At 42.5% G+C, this 15723-nt stretch overlaps 4 protein-coding genes across 4 annotated transcripts; 1 reads left to right on the top strand and 3 right to left on the bottom strand.

Moving 5' to 3' along the window:
• Nucleotides 1-2037: 2037 nt before the first annotated feature.
• Nucleotides 2038-2712, bottom strand: BKA55DRAFT_545409 (uncharacterized protein; the record flags this gene model as incomplete). The annotated part of the gene is made up of 1 exon (XM_046190815.1): nt 2038-2712. One exon carries the CDS (start codon nt 2710-2712, stop codon nt 2038-2040), a length of 675 nt encoding a protein of 224 aa, XP_046042907.1.
• Nucleotides 2713-4886: 2174 nt separating this feature from the next.
• Nucleotides 4887-7432, bottom strand: BKA55DRAFT_583428 (uncharacterized protein). Its single transcript, XM_046194211.1, has one exon. The coding sequence runs from the start codon at nt 7287-7289 to the stop codon at nt 4983-4985; it is 2307 nt and encodes a 768-aa protein (XP_046042908.1). The 5' UTR covers nt 7290-7432; the 3' UTR covers nt 4887-4982.
• Nucleotides 7433-8468: 1036 nt separating this feature from the next.
• Nucleotides 8469-9016, bottom strand: BKA55DRAFT_583430 (uncharacterized protein). The gene has a single exon (XM_046194212.1). The coding sequence runs from the start codon at nt 8773-8775 to the stop codon at nt 8536-8538; it is 240 nt and encodes a 79-aa protein (XP_046042909.1). The 5' UTR covers nt 8776-9016; the 3' UTR covers nt 8469-8535.
• A 788-nt stretch (nt 9017-9804) lies between these two features.
• On the top strand, nt 9805-13815 carry BKA55DRAFT_654880 (uncharacterized protein; the record flags this gene model as incomplete). Its single annotated transcript, XM_046197403.1, has 14 exons — nt 9805-10777; nt 10836-10888; nt 10956-11428; nt 11483-11538; nt 11601-11815; nt 11871-12013; nt 12064-12430; nt 12486-12558; nt 12615-12673; nt 12730-12739; nt 12800-13006; nt 13071-13182; nt 13262-13353; nt 13487-13815. The coding sequence occupies exons 1-14, from the start codon at nt 9814-9816 to the stop codon at nt 13813-13815; spliced, it is 3153 nt and encodes a 1050-aa protein (XP_046042910.1). The 5' UTR covers nt 9805-9813.
• Between the last annotated feature and the right edge of the window lie 1908 nt (nt 13816-15723).

Here is a 15723-nt window from a genome sequence, read left to right on the forward strand (position 1 = left end):
TTGCTGCCTTGGTTGCCTATTTCCGATCTCTTCCAAACAAGTCATATCAAGAGCAGCTTAGACAACCAGCTACTGTCAAAAGATTGATCAAGGGTCTGAGTCGCCCTTTTGCGAGATGGGAGTCGAACCGTGTAGAGGGGCCTGATGATTATGTGTCAAAGCACGTTGTCTGGAACGGTCATTCTGGTGGCGAAAGCTGCTTGATGGGCAAGTCGCCTCCTCCTGATGGCTGTCCTGAGCTCCCCCCAGACCTGAGTACATTACCAGATAGCCCTAGCAGCCCAGGAGGCTCTCCCAAGAGAATAACATGGAGATCAGGGCCTGATGGGCCAAAGTGCAGCGCAAACAGTCTCATCAGAAGACTCTTTGAGCGGGCTGAGGCGACTTGTGGTGGAAAGCTTTGTAGCGGATACTATTGTCGGCCCAATCCGCCTGGACCACCGCCCGACTTTCGTGACCCCAAGGACCCCAACCGCAATGGAAATGACCCCCAAGGAGGAGTCAAGCCGCCCACTTCCACCACTACCACAACGACGTCAAAGCCAGAGCCAACCACGTTAAGGCCTCAGCCAACAGGGTCAGGATCACCGGATGACAGGTTTGGACTCCGGTTCATGGACAAGGTACGCCTTATGCAGTTCTCTCGTGAGTGGGATGACTAACCATCGACGTTAGGATTGTGGTGAATCTGTGGCTGTAGATGAGTACGGAAAGACGCAGAGGGGATGCACAAGTATTGCTTCAACCTCCGTTTACAAAGTCTCCGGCTTTACAAAGAGCTCTTACAAGGCGTGCTTCTATTATAAAGACAATTGTGAAGCATCAAGTAGCAGCGACTACTCCATGCTTTCTGGTGGTTCCGGAATACCTTCAAGCGGTGGATGTGTTGGATTCAGCAACAAAGCTATCAAGGCTTATCGAGTCACTACAGGCGACTGTAGCGGGGATGCTGAAGAAGCATGGGACTTGACATTCTCAAAGGTGAGTCAGGTTGCTTTACTCTGTGTCTGGTACTACAATACCTTACGAGTCTTGGTACTAATAGCGAGAAACGCAGGACTGCAAAGGCTCTCTTGGGAAGGCAAGCGGATATGGTGAGACTGCATGTAGCAACAATATTCCCGAGGGTGTGAACAGTGTCAATGGCAATATTCCTTCCAGAAAGAAAAATTGGAAGGCATGTCTTTACCTTCATAAGGATTGCAAGACTACAGAAGTTCCTCCTGGCAACGAGCTCTTTGCACTCTGGGATGGGGATGGCTGTGAGTCCTTTAAGAGCAAGAAAGAGTTCAGCTCTTTCTTAGTTACTAATGGTGTTATGTGCCCTCCATATTAGTTAGAGAGACACGCAATAAGGCAGTTAGTATAAGCTCAGAAGTCATCACCTCGCGTTCCTCAGCTTCATCTTACTTAGTTCCATGACATTTTCAGAGTCCTGTTTGAGAATCAACGTGTGCTTGCACTATCCTTTCAAACGCCGTAGAGCTTGTGGAGCTTCAAGGTAATAAGAACTACCTAAGTCTTACCTCAACCTATGTATGAGTGAGATATTTCTTAGCAAATATTAGGCCCACAAGCCTTACGGTGCCTGGAGATATGGAGTGCCGAACACGTGATTTACTGGTAGATTCAGCTGCCTAGAGGTTCAACCAACCCATCGCTGTATGTCCTAAATAAGACCAAAGGGGGCTTGAAAAATAGCATTCACTCTCTCATTAGGCTGCTTCTGTCATCCGCCTGTCTCAAGCCCGGGCCAATAGCCAAGGCCATCAAGTATCCTTATCAGGCCAAGTCTCTTTATAAAGACACAGCCTGCCACATCATGGAGTAAAGATGAGGGTAGAATGAATAAACATTGTCTTTATGGAAGTATAAGTACTAGCTGAAGAGAAGATAATAAACCCATGTTGTATGGGTAGACGGATTCAGGTACATGGTTTGTGAACTCGATAACCCTCACATGTAATACAACAAGATATACTGGAGTGCAAGGGCCATCTCGTATACAACGGTAGAGGTCAGGAACTTAAAACATTCTCAATGGTGCCCCTCTCCACAGAAGTTCTTATCTGCGCCGACTTCGTGATATCCAACAGAATTCTTTTGTTTTGCAAATGTGTCCTCGCTCCAGCCAGGCTTGAACGAGCCACACTCGTCGCTGATCTGATGGGAAATGATATTCCGGACTCTGTCGCCGCAACAAGTCTGGGGCGCCCCGAATACCCCCCAAGGAGGGGTTGAGTTTATGAAGGTGACGTAGTTGCAGTAAAATGCTGCCACGTTGCCCCTGACAGAATAGATGTGGTGGCTGGAATCGACTTTCAGACCACCGCCACACTGGTTGACCAAGTCTTGGACTGCGTCGATTGTCGACTGACGGTCCATTTCCCTGTTATCTCCACAGGTAATGAATCGCATTCCTGTGCCTTCTTCTCTCCGTTCAAGACCGGAAACGTCGTCGTCAGCCGAGAGCTGGTCAACGCGAGGCTCATTCTTGGGCTTGTCGGTGTTGTCGAGCTGGGTGTGGTGAGCGACACCATCTTCGTCAATGAAGACCGAGTAGACGCCGGGCTGAACGTTCTTTGGGACGGTGAAACCAGTCTCGTTCGAGGCTCCGGCGACAGAGAATCGCTTTGAGAGTTGTGGTGTCGCGAGGCCAGTGACAGTAGAGGCATAGACGGCCGCAGCCATGAGGATGGAGGAAGTATACATGGTGCAGAGTATTGAGCAGGTGAGATAAAACGAGGGAGTGGGTATTATAGAGGACGGCGGATGATTCCTTTACTTGGTAACTGGTAATTTAAAGCTGTGCCTTTAAAGTAGCCTTTAGAAAATATTAGCTTTTTATAATAATAATATATAAATAAAAAGACCTTATAGCTTAAAATAACTTATTTAATAAAAATAATAATATTTCTTTTTATTTTAAGTTTTTTTTATTTTATTATTATAATATAAAGCTTAATTTTATATTTATAATTTTTAAAGGCTATTATAAAATAAAGGGTTAGGTTAGGTATTTTAATATAAAAGGCCTTATTAAGTAACTATAGGGTTTTTTAAAAAGCAAGTATTATAATAATATAGCTATAATACTATTAGTAGTTATAGTTAAAAGGGAAAGTTAGGTTAAATAACTTACTGCATAATAGATAATTAAAGCGTGGTATGTAGTAGAGGTTAATAAAAAAGTAGCCGTTTAGGTAGGTTACAGAAAGAAGGTTAGGGCTAGCTAATAAGTATGGCTTTTTAGCTAGTATATATATAGCTAGGTTTAGGCTGTAATTAAGGCATTTAATTATAATAATTTAACTTAATAAAGCTTTACTAGCTATAAGGGTAATAAATATTTAAATTATATTAAACTTTAGAGATGCTTAAATATACCTTTTAAGGCTAACTTATAAACTTATAAACTTAAAAAAAAATATTTTAATATATAATTTTATTTATTATTATAACTTAGCTATTTTTATAAATTATTTTAGCTTAATTACTATTCTTTAGTTATATTTTTATTACTTTCCTTTACTTATATTTAAATATATTAAAATATATAAACTAATATAAGGTAAATAATTTACTAATTGCTTTTTATTATTAAAAATATTAAATATAATTAACTAAGTTTTAAACTAATTATACTATTATAATACTTAATTTTTATAATTTAAATATAAAATAATATATCTTAATAATTATAAATTAATATATTATATTAAAAGTTATTTTTTATAACTTTTAATAATAGTAATTTATATTTATTAAGGGTAATAGATTTAGGTCTTTATCTTTATTAATATGGTTTTATTTTATATATGTTTTCTATTAGATTTAGACCTATATCCGCCTCGCAGCTAGGATAGGATAGCCCTTAGTGCCTACTTTTCTTTCTCGGTGACGGTGCGAACATCGCCAGGTGCAAGTTCAATCTTGTAGAGAGGATCGATGGTAGCGGCGTTGGACAACCCGATGAGGGTTGCAAGAGCAAGAGTAGGACGCATGATGACAGAGAAGCAGAAGTGATCAAGGCTGAAGCTGGAGTGAATTGAGCTTGGCTAAAACTTCCGTCGATCATGGGATCGTCACTTATATAGAGAACGACGATCTCCCTCCGAAGGTTGTGTTAGGAAGGAGCCCAATCCCATCGCCCATCAATCGTCATTTCATTATCCTCCGTGATTTCAATGCTCCATTGCGGCAGGAGATATATTACACGAGTGACACCATACCGCCTATCACGATTCATAAGTTCCTACACTCAGATTAAGCATAAACGCCTGGCGACCTTCCAGAATCAAACCTTATGCCGTGCGATAGCCACTGAGGCAATTGACCCAAGGTTGCATTTGGACGGGCCGCTTGTGCATCGGCATAACTCTTTATGGCAGGTCGCTAAATGCTAACGGGACTTTGTGAATTCTTGGCGTCTGAGCGGGGTTGAGATATGACCTTGTAAGTCGTCTGAGCGGTAAGCGATGGATTTGGTTGGAGGATAGGTTTGGACTTATTTACTAGGTGAATACGAAAGAGGAAGCTTGTAGTTTGGTTTGCGCATCGGTATGTTTTGCTCAGATAGTCTAGAGTCAACCTATAGTGGGTAATCTTGATGTATGTCTTTTTCTCTCACGTTCCATCAAGTCTTGCGAGTCTCAAAATACGACCAATTAGCTGGCGTGATATTCATGAAGAAGGATCGAAAAGATCATACGCGCCACTGGCTCAATCACGCTTCTTATTGATCTAGATTCACATGACATGCTCCCGTGCTGAATTTGCTTCCTTAGTACTGTGTTTGGCCAAGTGTGTGCTTGCAAGTACATCCAGAAGCCTGGTAGAGCTGAATGCCGTCATTCCACACCCTTGTTTACATCGAGAATATAATCGTGAAAAGTACTAATATGTTCTTAGGTGTATCATTAGACTAATGTTTATTTCATTTTCTTCTAATTGTTCCGATGGCATCAGGAATAAGGTGGTTGCTAGAGAATAACATAAGATGGAGATCGTTGGTAATCCGGTCGTAAATCAATCGCAGTTCTGATACAACATGGGATACATTCCCGCCCACGCAGTATGGCCGGCTCCGTCCACTCCCTGTTGACCAAAAGACCCACGCATCTCGCCAAAGTATTACCAACGAGTCTTCGAACATGCAGCTTCCCTTGGAGACCCTCGGGTCTACAGCCCTCTCCATCCAGGGTTGATATATCACAGGAAAACTGATCCAAACGAGCGCAGTTACGGTGAGCACAGTGGACCAACCCTGAGTTCTCGATAATCTCCTTGAGCATAGTATATGCACCAACCCGACAAGTTCCCGCGAGAGAAATGAAGTGAAGATCGACAAGTAGGCCACCGGCAGATTCCTCAATAAAAAGTCTCACGTCGAGATCAGAGCTTCCCGTGTCCATATCGAGAGAAGGAATGGAAATATTGCCCCCAATGGTCTCCGTGACCTTAGCCTGATAGTCAGTCTTGAACTCAGCTGTTGCCTCGAATGAAGAGTTATCTCTCCAATCAAATCCAAGAAGGCCCTCAGACCATGCGGCTGTCTTGTCCGCGATAAATTGATATTCTCGCCCGGCCGTTGTTTGAATGACTCCTGGTACAACATGCAGTACCATTGCCTTTTCCGGCCGATCCGATACGTTTCGCAATATATCAAAATAGAAACAAAGCCCTCCAACAGAAACAGCTGTAAGTGCGCTGCGTCTTCTGAGAGGGTATAGGTTGGTGGTGAAGAGAAATTGTGCAGTATGGTAAACTGACGCAAGGTCGAGCAGACGCACAAGGTCAGTAATGTCTCCCCAGTAGGATCCATTATTTTTACCAGCCCCGTATCTTTCCCCGAAGCTAGCATCAGTCGACGCACGACCGGCATGGAGTTCGTACAAGAATCTCAAGCCGGAGTGATACGGCTTCAGATCGGCGTGGAGTTGAAGTGCAGACAGGTTCCATACAAGAGAAATGATAGTCTCAGCCAGAACCGGAAGACAATAACCACGACCGCCAAAACTAGAGTGAACACCGCCTGAGCAGCAGTCAGAGCCACAAATGGCAGATAAAGCGTTTGATGCTTCTTCATATGCCCCGACAGATGCATCGAGTGACATTTGCATATCGACATGGATGTGAGGTGCTAACTGAGAAAGCTCTGGAAAGAATGAAACAAGAGCATTTGCAAATCCATGTCCATATTGGCTAGTTTGGAAGCCAAACCAACTGATCCGGTCATGAACGTCGAAGATACTACTGGCCTCAGAATTCGCCAGACCCTTGAAGACGCGCGCAGCGTAGCCGACTAGAGCTCCAAATTCTATTTTAGCTCCCAGTAGTTTTTCAAAAGGTATTCCGAATGTCCGTGAGAGGGAACTCTCCCAGTGAATCGTTCCACACATTATAGAATCGAACCTTTCCTCGTAGCTAGACACAAGGCTATCGATGGATTTGATGAAGTAGGCAGTGCAGTTAACTTGAATCTGGTCAGATGCAAGACTTGTGCCATATATGACCAGGATACGGACTGAGTCTTCATTGGGCGTAGATTTGTAGATTGAAACATTGTCTGGACTTCGAATCTCGACGTCTAGGCCGAGAAAATAGAACCCTATGGCGGCGATCCATCCACAAGATCGACCACCCGTGAGTGTTACAGATTCTAAAGCCCCAGAAGAGACATGCGCAACGGCGAGGAAAGCCCTGGCAACGCCTTCAGCGTCATCCAGATATTCAGCAAACACGTAGCCGCCATAGAAAGCCATGAATTGCTGCGCGATACATCCAAATGTCGTTGACTTGAGAGTGCCAGAACAAGCTCCTACTAGGTTGATCCATTGACTTGCCGACGGCCTTAGCTCATCAGGAGCGCCGGAAACATAGGCCAGCTTGATCAAAATCTCAGCACAAGCTTTTGGTGGATGGATCTCAGCAAGACACCCACATAGGGTGAGAAGTGTCAACCCCTTGTTGGTTTCTGCGAGCACTCTAACAAGGTGCTTGATGCCAAAGCCAAACCAGATCGCATCTCCAATGGCGGAAAAGCTTCTCAATTCGGACAGCGCCTTAGCAAGACGTTCATGGCCAGCGGTGGATAACTTGAAGAGCGATGAAATTTCCTGTCCCACGACAATCGTGAGAGGCGAGACATCTGCAGCTGAAACACGGGCGAGGACAGAAATTGGAACCGATACAGACATTCTGGCCAGTTGGATCCAGTCAATAGACCCTTGTTGATCAAACTGGCCTCCCGTGGCCCCAGCATACGTCAGCGCGAGATTGTCCACCATGGCCAAAATCCTCTGGGATACGGATACAGGAAAGTAAAAGTAGAAAAGAAGAGAAAAGCAGATGATCGCTGGCTATTGTTATCGGCTTGCAAAGGTATTGAAGTAGCACGACGACGTTGAAACTAAATACGACTGGGGCTGCATGGGCTTAAACAGCCTAGATCTCAGGATTTGACCGCCAGAGTGACATGAGAAAAACATGGCTTGAAAATTACAATAGTTGAAAGTGTTCACTGTTGTGTCAATCTATGATTGGTCTGGGAAGTCGGGCTGTGTGCCAGTGGCGTTATGCAGCAGGCTGGGTCTGATAGCAAGGCTGACATGGCCAGGAAACACCGCCGCAACGAAAAAGCTTTCTGTTATAATATCCCAAAAGCAAATTAATGAGCATCTTGATCGAACCAAAATGAACCAACTTGACATTCAGTAGATTATACAGATATCTCGTCTCAATCTCCCATCTGTCTTCCAAATGCCGCAATAGAACTCTTCACACCATCGTTTAGTGCACCAGTCGCTATCAGACATGTGCTGGCCGTATATATGCTCAGGAAGGTCTTCAAGCTTCCTTGATTTTGTGTCTGTTTTCCCTCTAATAAGCCCGATACGCACAAACCTATTGCTGGGCCACTTGGCATCTTGTCCGTCAATTATTGCATCGCTACACGGCTAAAGTGCCAATGCAACCCAGTGTACTTCCTCGTTTTCTATGTAAGTGCAAATATTAACACAACGAATGGTACAACCAACACGTAACTCTAACTCTACTAGTGATGCATCAGGGATGAAGATCGCCGATGTAGCTTTAGTTCTCACGTCGTCGAGACCGGTAAAGTCCAACCGATAGCACCCACCGCTATCTCTACGCATGATACCGGAAATCATGCAGGTCCCTAGACAAAGCCGACCAGATTTTGGATCCGACCAGCTACCCTCTTTGGCAGTATGTCGTTATTTTGTTACAAGTATGGGATTGATATCTGTTAAAAGGTACCTGCTTTCAGTGATAGGATGTGTGAAGCTGGTCTGCTTCCATGTTACTGGTCCCGACGTTGCAATCCATGACCGAGAAGGCTTCAGTCCAGTCAGCTTCGGTCGCTGTGTGTCCTCTTTGTTGTCCCTGTGCTGCTCTCTAGTTGAATTCATTGGTATAAAAGCCAAGTCGCGCCTTTCAGTGACCTTGGTGTAGTCGACCTGCCACATCAAGAGCCGGAAAAAGTCTGCATTATTCCAAAGACCTGCACAGTTATCGCCACATTTGGAAATCACCAAGACCACTCCGACTTCTAGAGAACCTATTAATAACGCCGGAAAAGGCTTGCAGCTTATCATGCAGCTTCGTAAAGGATCGTCTCGAGTACTGTTCAACTAGAGTCTGCCAAATGCTGATTGGATTCTCGACCAATAACGGCCTTGCCATTACGTTGTTGAAATTTGAGCCTCTCATTTGACCTATCTTCCAGATCTGGTTTGCGAGGACACCCATACACTCACACCAATATTCGCATTTACATTCCCATAAGAGTTCATATGGCAGGATATGTAATGTTCTGGTCGCCAGGAGTCGTTTCTGGAAAGTCCAGCCTCGAGAAAGCAAGGGATAGGCCTTAATGCTCTCTGAGTTCTCCGACACGATGGCAGTATGGGCTAGTCGCTGTCGAAAGAAGACTTGAGCCGTGCCCCCACTCCATGTGGTCCAAGAAACCTGGTGGACTTGTATATCAACTTCCAAGGACAATTTTCGAATGCCAATAAAGCCTTGGGTGACGCCAGAACAGCCAGTCACCGACAAAGTGAGAAGAGCACGCTCATACACTGCCCCCACCTTCTTGGCCTCCACTTCCTGATTTTTGCCATCGTCTCCGTGCTGAATGATACATAGAGAATCAATCCATATATACCGTATTCCAATACAACGGGTAACTGTAACTGCGTCTCGCAATGTCTGTGGCAGCTTAGATTAATTAAATTATATAGTAAGGTATATAACTTGCCTGAACTTTACGTCTAAAATTAAAAGTAAAATTAGCGAAAAAAACAGTTGTGCAAACTTGGGTTTTATTAATATTCTTATTTAACTAACCCTAACCACGCTTCATACCGATGTAAATATGAATATGAATCGTGTAGCTATTTATAGTGATATGAGGAAAGCGGCTATGGCCTTTGGAAACCGGCTGCAGGGGCTCCCCACCTGATTCTGGTATGGTATGAGATATGAGGCATTTTTAGGATCGGAGCGATAAACTACAGGTCAAAGCGAAAGAGAGCCTGGCACGGCGTCGAGATATCTGACTTGAGGGCTCTCTGGTCTGCGTGTCATTGGCTAGGTTGAACTGGGATTATAGCTCGATGGACATGGTACTGGCCAAATGACGACGGTGAATTTCTTCAATTGGCTGCGTTAGTGTGGGCTGAAACCGTTAGCTGCTTTTTCTGGACAATGTCGAACCAACATGCATAAGAACCACAACCAACACATTTGTATCCTGGTGAGAACATCCCCTTACGAGGTATTTATCTTATGGAGAGCCCCAACCCCTCTCTCCCTTCTCTTTTGTCCTACCTTTTGTTCGCAAAGGTAGAAGTCACTCTAGATTCTTCACACACTAACCCATACCACATCATGGCCAATTCCTCTTTAAACCCACCATCAACCCTCTTCAAGGGCTTGTCACTTGCAGATCATCCGAGCTCTGCTGAAAATGGGAGCCAATCCACTCCCGGGCGTTCATCCCCAAGGACATTTGACCTCTCATTTTCTTCACCTAGTTCTGGTCCTGGTCCTTCTTCTTCATCTGATGGCGTTTTTGTTTCCGGCCACCAGTCTCCGAACCAAAATGTCAGCTCCAGAAACGTCTTACAATTCGGGGGCGATGACCAAGATTCTTCATCACTTCAGACCCAGCCATTCTCATTCCAGTCGCTCCATAATATGACACCTCTTCCTTCACGCTCGCCTTCGCCTTTGCCTTCTCGCGCAACACCTCCACAACAACAGTCTTCTCAGCTGTTTTCGTCTTTCATGACTCCACCTGCAAGAACTACCCGAGCACAATCTACAAGCAATTCTCAGGTACCTCCATTCTCGTTCAATTCCCTATCTAGTCCAGCGTCGGACAGTAGACAGCGATCTTTGTCATTTGTATCATCAACTGTTTCAACTCCAAGCCGAACACAGCTGGAAACGCCGGACTCAATTTATATGGCGTCCCCAAATCCAGAGCCACCAGCGCTTGTCATTCCTTATGATACTAGAACAGAATTAGCATTTCCTCATGCTCTATTTACTTCCGTCTTTCAAGATGCATTGAAACAAGGCCCCGACATAGCCCAGAAGGCTGTAAAGGCAATTGAAAAGATGCAAGCCGGGAACCCGGGCATTCTTGACTCAGATGTTAGCAAGTTTTTGGATGACGCAAAAGACCTGCAACAATTCCAGGGTAGCGACACACGCACAATTGCCGTACTGGGTGATTCGGGAGAAGGTAAGAAGTTCTTAACGAATCCGTGTTTTTCAACACTGACACCGATATTACCTTTTAGGAAAGAGTAGTCTGATCAATTCACTGCTTCACTTTCCTGGTGTTGCTCAAACAGTATGTTATCACGAAATGATTCTGAAACCGTTAATTCTATAGGTACTAATGCAAGTTCAAATTGCAGGGCGACATCGGATCCGCCTGCACCTCAGTCGTTACTGAATATCGACAGAAGAAAGCAGGACATACTGCCCCGATCACCATCGATGTCGAGTATCTTTCAGCGCCTGAGATCCGGGATATGATACAAGAACTTCTGTGGAGCTACAGACAGCTGTATCTTCCTGGTGTCGAGTCGGATGAGACCTCAGAACAAGATTACAACGGCTACATGAGAGAATCCGAACAGGCATGGTCTGCTCTGCATGCAGCGTTCAAACACAAAAGGCAGTTCACGAAGAAGTTTGCCCAAGATATGTCCAATGGGGCTCTGGAGAGGATCACCGGTCAGCTCATTGAGTGGGCTCAGGAGACTGAGTGGCCGGCAGGCGGCGTTGACGGGTTTTGGACATCAACAGCGCAGACAGCCGACGAATGTGTTGAGCATACGAAACTATTTATGCAAGACAAATTTTGGCCATTCACTAAAATCATTCGGTAAGCGATCTCATCCTCGCTTTGGCAATAATGTCTGACATATCACTTCTGCAGCGTATATCTCAACTCCCAAGTACTCAAGACTGGAGTTGTCCTCGCGGATCTGCCTGGTAATTTTGCCCCAACCCATTTCCTTAGTGAGCATACGATTGACCGACAAACTCTACTACAGGACTCCAAGACACGAATCTGGCGAGGGTTCGAGCCACTCAAGATTATCTCATGAAATGTGACAACATTATAATTGTTGCTAAGATATCCCGTGCCATCACCGACCAATCCCTCAAATATTCGCTCTTTTACGTTTTATCTCGCCATATGCCAACAGAGTGGGAAGAGTCTGGCGCAAAAAGGTTGAACGTTGCAGTTGTTTGTACTAAGTCAGAGGTAATGCTATGTTGTCTTTCTGATGGTAATTCGGGACACTAACATCTTCAATCAGGAAATCAACCTTGTGACAGCAAGACGTGAATTTTGCGGTCCAAACAAGGCTATCTCGATTGCTACTATGGAAAGCCTGGATAGTGAGATTGATACGGCAAAGTCCTCGGGGGACAGAAAAAGAAAGAAGGATGCCAAAAAACAGTCAGTCATGTCCTATTTTGATCCCCCAAGTTGTACTAACACCCGCATAGGCAGGAGCTTCTCTTAGTCCAAGCGCGGAATGAGCATGTCAAAAGAAATCTCCAAACAGCTTACTCGTCAGAGATGGATGGCAGAAACTTGGATGTATTTTGCGTGTCTAACAAGTGGTACGAAAAGTATTGCCCTAAAGGAAACAACACATTTGTGGACGCCAGCGGTATTCCAGACCTTCGACGTTTCTGTCACACACTGACTGCAGATGCTCAGTTGAATGAAGCGAAACATTATCTTAGGTCTAGATTATCTGCGCTTCTGAATTCGCTTGATCTGTGGGCGAACAGCTCGCTTGACGAGCAAGACAAGATTGAAGAGCTAGATGACTCCGTCCGAGCAAAGGCGAAAGAGGCTTTAGATCAGGTAGGTTTATGGGTGTACCTTTCATCCTATCAAATGATACTGAATCAGCATACAGATTCCAAATCTAGTCGCGACCTTCCGGCAGGACTTTACTGAATGCTTCCAAGAGCAGATAATGACCTTCTTTGGTACGTACTAGTTGGTGAATCGTACATGAGAAAAACCTAATCAAATTTGTCTCAAGGTCAGAGAGACTATCATTGGGATCAAGCTGCTAGTAAGGAAGGTTTGGTGTGGACAACTGTGAGTTGAAGAGCATCGTATCGCGTCCTAGACACATAGCTAACTTTGCTTCCCAGTGGCACTGGAGTAATTCAGCACATGAACCCACAGACTTATGAAGACATAGCGCTAACAAAACGATCACAGGTCAGTACAACGCATGGTGTCTTAAATACGGTGATCACCAGACACCGAAGCGAGGGCGCGAGGACTGGAACGCAAAAATTATCTGGAAGATGCGAATGGAGCTTGAAGGCCAATGGGACATTGTGGAAGAAGAGGTGACAGATGTATTCTCGGCCATGCTCCACGGTGCGATGAGTCTTTTGGACTCCTTGAAATCTGGTTTATCTCGTGAGTCCACCATTATCAGCCCTTGAAAGATGTCTAGAGAAGCTAAGGATATATTTCTTTACAGATTCGCTTCCTCCGCAGCATGTCAACCCAATTGCTCAAAGTATTACTGCTCAAATCGAAAATCTTAAGTATAGGATGAGCAGAGAAGAAAGGAGATTGCATGCAGAAGTTAGGTAGGATGAATTCTCCGTCTTTGTCTCCTGACAGAGCGTCAGAAATTATCACCGTAGGACATCGCTAATAATTTTGCAGAGTTATACGAAGGTACGCGTCGGAATCGAATTACAACTCCTATGTGCTTCAAGACATGATTCCCCAGTATCGGTCTGCGGCTAGTCAAAAAGGTATGTGTATCTTTCCCTCGAATCACTCCCTATGAAAGCTCTCAGTTGAGCAATACACCTCTCAACACGATAGTCTATATTTGTGCGGGTAGCTCTTTCTTAAGTTTTGGAAGCTAACAGGGGAAATTTTGAGAAGGTGACGGTAAGGCTGCACGTCAAAAATCGATCATCCAAGGATATATTGAAGAGGGAGTCATATTCCCAAAAATGTCCATCGCAATCTCCGACAGAATGAGTCAGTTAATCACAGAAACCTCGGGAAGGCTCACCAGCTTGCTTAGTGATGTCTTCAAAGTTGTCAAAACTGATTTAGATATCGCTCTTCAATCCTATAAAAGATCGGAAGTAAGCCCAGCAACTCATGACAGAGAAAGACAGAGCAAGATAAGGGATTTCGCAAAAGAGATTGAGAGTTTGAAGCAGCAACATAAGTATCTACTGCAGAGCTTTGAGGCAATTTAGGCTCTAGATATATATGTATGTTGTGAAATTATAGCTGGGAATAAATTTCAGAATTTCAGAATTTCAGATCAGTAAAAGTGTCTGAGCTCGAGGCTTGTTAGAACTTTTATTATGCCGTCCTGTCTAATAGTGTCACTCTTAACAATTGACTGCATATATAATCGTATTGTCTCGATAGTCGAACTTCTGAGGTTTGAGCCGCCAGTGGTTCTACTATGCTCCATTTAAATAAGTCAAATCTAATATACATTCCTATAACTGGTAAATTTCTAGCTACCTAAAGCACTCCTTTTAACCCTAACCTGTGGCCTATTGCCCCTATTTCTTTCTTAAAATAAATAATTAATCTTCTTTACTGCGACCTTACCTTTATTAGCTTTAAAATGCATTATAATAAGTAAAGTAATACCTAGTCTTACTTATATATCTCTAATATTACTATTTAAGGCTAAGAAAGCAAGAATTACAAGAATTAGTCCTAGTAATATAAGAAGTAAGTTTATAATAATAAGGCAAGCTAGAGGTCTTTTAGGCACCTTTGCTATAAGCTTTAAAGTATCCTAAAACTTTATATATAGACTCCTCGTCCTAGCTACGCTCTTAAAGTCTAAGACTATAACTAGCCTAGTTTATATATTTATATATAATAGGGAGGATATAGAGTACCTATTCTGCCTCTATAATTACATTAATAAGCCACTCTTTATATTAGGCTAAGTTGCCTATAAAGGCAGTAAGGAAAGCTGCCTCTTCTGCTATTAAAGGCTAGTTATGCCTTAAGGCTTTTTCTAGCTTCTTTAATCCAGATAGCTCTTAATTAATCTAGGCTAGAGATATTATACCTCCTAAATAACCTAGATCTATATAACTAATTAACTTAATTAGGCTATAATTAAAAATAATTATCTTAATTAAGCTAGACTTCTTATTTAATAAAAAGTTCTTTTTAATAAATATAGCTATTATATATAATATATAGCAATCTCTTTTTATAGCTTGCTTTAAGGCTAGTTTAATTATATTAATAAGATTATAATTAGTTATATAATAGCCTTAATTAGGCTGCAGGCTATTGCAAATAGTAGCCATTATAATAATAGCTATAATTAATATTAGCAAGTGTGACTAATAGGTATAGGAAAAGTTAGGTTAGGTAATGTACTTTGCAATAGATGAATTGGGTATAGTATTCCTTTAGGTAGGTTAAAGGAAGAAGCTTAATCTAGCTGCTAAGAGGTAAACCTATAGCTAGTATTTATATTACTTAATTAAGGCAGTAATTATATTATTAAGGCAGATAAACCTTATTTAATATTAACTTCTATTATAATAGCCTATTATAAAGGTCTCTTTATTTATATTATTAATAAAAAAGCTAAAAAGCTAGATAGCCTCTTATAAGGTTAAAAATAAAATAAAAAATAAAATAAAAAAACTTTTTTAGTATTATAATTAAATAGTTATTTTTTTATATTAATTAATAAGTATAAGTTTTATTTTTTTCTTTATAATAATTTTAATTATATAATTACTTTTTAATTAATAAAGTTTTATTTAGCTTTATAATTAATTTATCCCTAGTTTAAACTACTGCTTTTTTACTAATTTTACTTTATCTATTCTTATATATAAGGTTAATTAGTCACGTGCTGTTACGACCCCAGCGGTTCCATTACGTGTGCCCTATATTTTCTACTAATTACCATACCCTCTGCTAAAGATAATTAGCGCTAAGACTCTATAATTAGAGCTAATCTACCATAATCAGTACTAATCTATCTGGATTACTACTAATCCCCTAAATAACCTTACTAATTACTAAAGAATATACCTAGTATATATATATACTTTTTAAGTAATAGATAGAACTTAGCTTACTAGCTATTAATAAGACTTCTTTATTTAAAT

The sequence above is a fragment of the Fusarium redolens genome (assembly GCF_020744475.1).
Source record: "Fusarium redolens strain MPI-CAGE-AT-0023 chromosome Unknown BKA55scaffold_23, whole genome shotgun sequence".
NCBI lineage: Eukaryota > Fungi > Ascomycota > Sordariomycetes > Hypocreales > Nectriaceae > Fusarium > Fusarium redolens.

Bases quoted from the DNA above. Each gene is read 5' to 3' on its own strand.
- BKA55DRAFT_583430 (XM_046194212.1), bottom strand. From the start codon at position 8,775: ATGGGTGTCCTCGCAAACCAGATCTGGAAGATAGGTCAAATGAGAGGC.
- BKA55DRAFT_583428 (XM_046194211.1), bottom strand. From the start codon at position 7,289: ATGGTGGACAATCTCGCGCTGACGTATGCTGGGGCCACGGGAGGCCAG.